The sequence below is a fragment of the Bidens hawaiensis genome, unplaced genomic scaffold (genome assembly GCF_021521415.1).
Source record: "Bidens hawaiensis isolate Kalapana, Puna unplaced genomic scaffold, B.hawaiensis_p1.1 tig00018757_1, whole genome shotgun sequence".
In the NCBI taxonomy this organism is placed as follows: Eukaryota; Viridiplantae; Streptophyta; class Magnoliopsida; order Asterales; family Asteraceae; genus Bidens; species Bidens hawaiensis.
In genome coordinates this window covers 223,565-229,608 of record NW_027492846.1, presented here as the reverse complement: position 1 = coordinate 229,608, position 6,044 = coordinate 223,565, and the positions used below count along the sequence as shown (strand labels likewise).

The following is a 6,044-nucleotide window of genomic DNA, read 5'->3' as shown; positions in this document are numbered from 1 at the left end:
TTTTTAGTTATGTTTCAAAAAGTCAGTTTTGTTGACTTTGCTGACATGTCATGTTTATGTTTCATGTCTGAGCTGCAGATGTACAAGCACTTCAAGAAGAAAGAAAGGTTTGTCTGGTTAATCTTATATAGGCATGTAAACGAACCGAACGAACACTAACCGTGGCATTTGTGTTTGTTCATGTCCGTTTATAGCTTGTTTATGTTCTAAAAAAGAAAAGACCACTCTCAGCTCTCGCTTCAAGCAGTGTGCTGAGTCGGTTACTGATTTTAATAAAATGACTTTGCGGTTCAAGTATTAAATTGTGAAACAATAAAAATAAACTTTCGGGTCAAATGAGTCGTGTTTAAGTCAACCCGTGAATACGCGGGTCATGTTCAAGTTCACGCGTCTGACATGATTTTTGGGTTTGGATCGTGTTCGTGACAAAATTTTAGGTTTGCGTTGAGTTGGGCCTGCGGACATGACCTGTTAAGACAGCCCTTTAGAATTCATTCCCTATTTAGTTAATGATATCAGTTACATTTTTATAAAGTTAAGTATCTTTGCCCATGAAAACATATATGTGTCCTGTTTTAAATATTAAGCTATTTCATGTTGTGATATAGGTTGTAATCGGACGTGCAACTGCGGATTTTTAGTGTTGACATTGACCTTAGAAAAGAATGCCGAAACACTAATGATAATGTCATATTTACCCAAAAAAAAAATCAAAATATCATATATAATCATTTAACAAATATATGGCATTTGACCCTCAACCTTGGGTTAAGATAGGAGGGTTTGGATAAAAAGGAGAAAGAGAAGGGTATTATGGTCATATGATACATTTTATTTTGTGGAATCAATTAATATGAAATTTAAACTGTTTACAGTTACAGAATTACATCACATGGGATTCAAAATCTGATTCATTGCTGCATGAAACTACAAGAATGGAGTTCTTACTTCCATCCATGGTGTTCAAACAGACAAATTTGACCCAAAAGATCAATCTTGGTAAGCGCGCGTCAGTCAAATCCGGTAGTAAAACTCAAATGTCAACCTCAAGTACAACTCAAAACTCAATTCCGGTAGACAAATTTTATTAATATTTTTTTCATAGATTTTCTATAATAATAGTTGTGTTATTTCCTATAATAAATAAAGTTATAAATATAGTACTATTGTAGGTTTGTTAATGTTGGGCTTGAGCTCGTTCTCGTTTATTAAATTAGCTATGATATAAGATCGAGCAATTTGCTCGAGCTTGTTTAAGTTCGACTTGATTAGAGATATTAGGGAGGCGTTCTTGAGTAGCTTATGAGTGACTCAATTGTTTAGACCAATAATGGATATATTTAAAAGTCGTTTTAAGTGCATTATTTTAAATTTGTTTAAAGGAACCACCGTGGTCTTCGTCATTACTAAGGTCTGCGAGAAAGGGGACAACACGTCAAGACTACGGGCCGTAGGGGTAAGAACATGGTGTGACCAAGAAGTGATGAGTTGTCTTGGTTCTTATTTAGAATGCGTAGAATTTGTTTTGTTATATTTGTACTTGGTTTTGGTGTTAATGTAGGATTGTTTAGTTATGTGATTATGAATACTTTGGATTATGATATTATAAATTTTGTGCTTTAAAACTCAGCGCAGATTAATGGTTTTGGTTTAAATGTTTATTGAAGTTGTTAAAACTTGTTCCTATGGGACGCAAGTTAACTTTTGTTAGGATATTCCTGACATCAGAGTGTTAGAATTCTGCATTCGTTAAGATTAGGGGTGGCAAATGTGACCTGTGGGTTGAATGGGTTGTATTAAAAATGTATATAATAGGTTAAACTACAAATAAAAAATAATTGAAACGGGTCTAAATCTTGATATGTTATTGTTAGATGTTATATACTTATTTAACTTCACAAAGCTCAAGCTCGGATTCTGAGTCAGTTTTCAATCTTGAGCTCACTTGGGGCTATGCTTGTTTATTATTCATTTAGTAGTTTTATAATATTTGATTCTTTCTATCGTTAATAAAAGATTTGTTTAATTTTATAAAGTATGTTTCGACCGGTTCAAGATGTAAAGATCCCATATCAGCAAAAATGGATGTTCGGGTTTGTCACATTATGCTCCTGGATACCTTAAAAGAGATATTGGCTAAAGGTAACTTGCACTTTGTTTATTCACTAATTTCCGTTATTCTTTGATTTATTTTTGTTTATATTGCCTATTTCAGAGTTTGCAATCAAGGTATTATTGTCGGGTGACGATGCGTTAAAGGAGTTAGTCGTCATATTGTTCTCAACCAGATGAGATAAGTTATAATATTTTATTGTGCTTCAATTATCATTAACTTAGAAGAAAATGTAATCACTCAATATCACGGTTATTATTGTATACCGATGGTAGAACAACCCATTCTTGATTTAAAATTCAAATATATTCGATGATATAAAACGACTATATTTGTAATACATTTGTATTAAATTATTTATTGTAATTTATACATTAATTTATCCAGTGTAATACATATAGAAATATTCATAGAATGGTTTGGTAATGACATCAAATCATCAACATCAATTACGGTACTCGATCGTCAATTCTACTTAACATAAAATCGTATGGCGGAATCTTAGGTACATGTAATTAGTAGTTTGTATTTTGTAACAAGTAATGACAATTGTCTGTCATCTAAAAGTTAACAGAGTCTTTGATTAGGTGATATTATTTAGTGTTAATACAAAGTCCAGACACAACATATATAAATGCAAATATTTGAAATACAAAAAATTATTGATATAAGAAAAAACAAGTATTGTGTGGTAAACTGTCGCTTAAAGACAAAATACTGTTTTAGATGTTTTACTAAATGATTATATAAACAAGATTTGATGTTGAATTGCACTTTGTTCTATTTGTATAATCATTCTAAGGGAGTTGTAAGTTAGATATATTTATTCACATCTTAAAATGATCTCTAGATTGTAAATAATAAACTATATTTTTGGTGTAGAATGGCTCTTTTATTGGACATCACTTCTATTTAGTTAATCTCTTAAAAGATCTCATGCGTTCTATCAGTCTATACATGAATGGTTCTTCACTTTCGCATTTGGTTTCACTTTAGCCTATGTTAAAGCGGTCTTACTAAATCTGCATTTTGTGTTTTATACATATTTTTTCGGATCCCGACGCATCGCGTGGGCACCTACTAGTATACATACACACACACATATATATATATATATGTGTGTGTGTATGTATACTAGTAGGTGCCCGCGCGATGCGGCGGGATACGATAATAACAAATGTGATCATAAACAAAATGCAGATAAAATAACACCATAGTGAACATAGGCATAGGCTAATGATTACCAATTCGGTTTCCCGTTACGAAGATTTTAAAACTGGTTATAACCAAATAACCCATATTAATTGATTAACAATACTTGTTTTAGAAAGTTTCAAGTCCAAATTCATTATTTTGGGCTAGTTTTAGCTTGAAGATTTCATGCCCAAAACCAAAACAGAATCAAACGCATAATAAAAATCAAAAACTTAAAACCGAAACTGAATCAAACGTATTGTGAAAATCGAAACATAACTATTCATTGTACTTCAAATTATGTAGATGTTTAAATTATCTATGTATTACAACACGTATTTCACATAGCCAAAAAACACAAAGGGGCAAAAACCTTCCAATGCTTTTGCCAACTGATGAGCAGATGCAAAAACCTGAAACATAGAACTAAAACTTTTACATCTTTCCATAGAGTTTGAAAAATGAGATCAATCTTGCTCTGTAAATCTGGTGCTAATTGGTTAGACGAAGCATTATTGGTAGAAGCTTGGTACTTCTTAGTTGCATTTCCAAGCTGACTAATCTGCAAAACAGGTCAATAAGTCAGAGTCATGTAGTCAAACTTGAATGTTTTGGTAAACAATAAAACAATGCAAACATTTAATAACTCATTGTCTTCTAGTAAAGGGTTGTATAGAAACCAGTTTTCGGTTAACACCAAATAAAGGTAGATTTTGTAAAGATCACAACTTTTTTCTTTCAAATTGATTACGGTCAGTTGCCTGACGACCCCTTCTTCATCATCAGTTGCCTGACGACCCCTTCTTCATCTTCCACTTAACGAAGGGCAAAAACGTAAATTTAACATGCACCGTAAAAAGTTAATTTATCCAAATAATTTTTTAAAAAAAAACATTATGTTCCTTATCAAAACAATCAACAAGAATATGAAACGCGATTGCGCTTCTTAGAAGCTTGGTGCGCCCGTGAACCGCTGCAATACAGTCAACAGCCCGCAGGCAATTCATGTCTTTCGAGACCCACCCTGTATTTAAATAAACGAAACATTAGTACAAGAATTATGAATAACAAATTAATAATTAACCAATAACCACAAAGAAACTGTAATGTTGTTGAATACCTTGAAGCGACGGTTTTTGCCACGTTTACGCAACTAACGCTCCATTCGTCATCCGTGAAGAAACTAACTAACGCAAGCATGCATTCGTTTAAATCAATGGATAAACCCAAAAGTTATCGGTCCAACAAAAGACAGATTATAATAACTATCAGCTCTTCTGCTTCTGATGCGGTGAAAGTACAACGAATATCCCTACAATAAAAAGTAAATATTTAAAAAAAAATGAGCAAAAATATGATCTTTGAACGATTAAGAATCGATATGTGACGTTTGTACTAACCTAGATTGGCTATAAGCAGCTACATAATTAGTCCATTCTCTAATGTTTTGAGGCGCCTCAATGCTTTCGGAATCTGAAAATAATATGGTATTAAAAAAATCCCGCATACATGTAATATTCCTGTAATTATAAAAGTTATATGATAATATTACCTGTAGAAACCATTTCGGTGTCCGAAGAATCAGTATTAGGTGAAGGCAATAAAAAACCATAACGTTCAAGCGCGTTTTTGAGTTCTAAATAGCTCGGTAGCCAGTCGATCCTTATAGACGGTGATCCGTCCTGATTAAGCAAGACAACATTATATAAAAACTACAATATTATATAATTAAAAAAATATATATATTTGATGAACGTATATCACATAAACCTCATTTTTCAGCGATAATATAGAACACCAAAAGTCGATCGCAGCACTTGCGAGCACTCCCTTCGATGAGTATAACACTGTCAACCCGAATAATATAAAAATTGAAAATGTAATACAATATAATGTAACCAAGAATTATCGGTATGATCAACATACTTAAGTGAAAGGTCCATTTTGCTATCGAGTTCTCTACTTCACCGTGCTTATTGACCAAGTTTAAAAGCCAGCCATTAGTCAACAAACCTTCAAAGAACATTTCTCCTGCAAAAATATTTACTAACATTTTAATAACAACTCATATGAATAATACTGCACTAAGTTATATACATACACTGACCTGATTCGGTACTAAGCTCGACAAGTGAATTCACTTCATGGTTAACACCAGAACGAAAAAGCGAGCAACTTGAAAGCTCACTAAATTCAAATGACGGAAACGGTTTCTGTAAATTGCACAAGAAACCAACTATTAATAATAATAATAATAATAATAATAATAATAATAATAAAAGCCATCTTAAGAGTAAAATGATGATAGAAAATTACATCTAAAATACTTTTAATGTTTTAATATTTGTAATACCATTAACATGATCACTGAGCAATCTTAACCACTAAATAAGCCTCTTTGTGTACATATTCACCATGAGCTAGAATATTTCAAATCTGCGACAATAATACAAATTAGAAAATAGCCGAAACTTGCTCAAATAGCATAAAGAAAAAAAGAATAATTTAAAATAAATATGAACCTGGGATGAAAACAAGGAGCAACATAACCGTATATATATCCTAGCTCTTCCCCAATCTAAAAATAAGTTACAAATAGCATTGGTCATGCAAACTTCTCATGATGTAAGCATATAGAAACTTAATTCCATAAAAAATATATAAGTTTCAAACAGCGTAGAGATTTCTTACCGTTTAAACAAACATACAACTGCAGGCAGCCAGGTTTAAAAATGGG

General features: G+C 32.2%; 1 protein-coding gene and 1 long non-coding RNA gene across 2 annotated transcripts; one reads left to right on the top strand and one right to left on the bottom strand.

The window, feature by feature from the left end:
* The first annotated feature begins 606 nt into the window (after window positions 1-606).
* On the top strand, window positions 607-1,661 carry LOC143556929 (uncharacterized). The gene is made up of 2 exons (XR_013139468.1): window positions 607-999; window positions 1,383-1,661. It is a non-coding gene; the product is annotated as an uncharacterized LOC143556929 (long non-coding RNA).
* Window positions 1,662-4,440: 2,779 nt separating this feature from the next.
* LOC143556934 (uncharacterized) lies at window positions 4,441-5,669 on the bottom strand. The gene is made up of 7 exons (XM_077046137.1): window positions 5,661-5,669; window positions 5,415-5,520; window positions 5,234-5,338; window positions 5,078-5,154; window positions 4,860-4,989; window positions 4,708-4,780; window positions 4,441-4,619 (listed from the first exon to the last, which is right to left on the bottom strand). The coding sequence occupies exons 1-7, from the start codon at window positions 5,667-5,669 to the stop codon at window positions 4,541-4,543; spliced, it is 579 nt and encodes a 192-aa protein (XP_076902252.1). The 3' UTR covers window positions 4,441-4,540.
* Window positions 5,670-6,044: the final 375 nt, after the last annotated feature.

Bases quoted from the DNA above. Each gene is read 5' to 3' on its own strand.
- LOC143556934 (XM_077046137.1), bottom strand. The intron at 5,155-5,233 runs GTATGTTGATCA...TCGGGTTGACAG, and splicing joins AAAATGGACCTTTCACTTAA to TGTTATACTCATCGAAGGGA. The intron at 4,620-4,707 runs GTTAGTACAAAC...TTTTTATTGTAG, and splicing joins GCTGCTTATAGCCAATCTAG to GGATATTCGTTGTACTTTCA.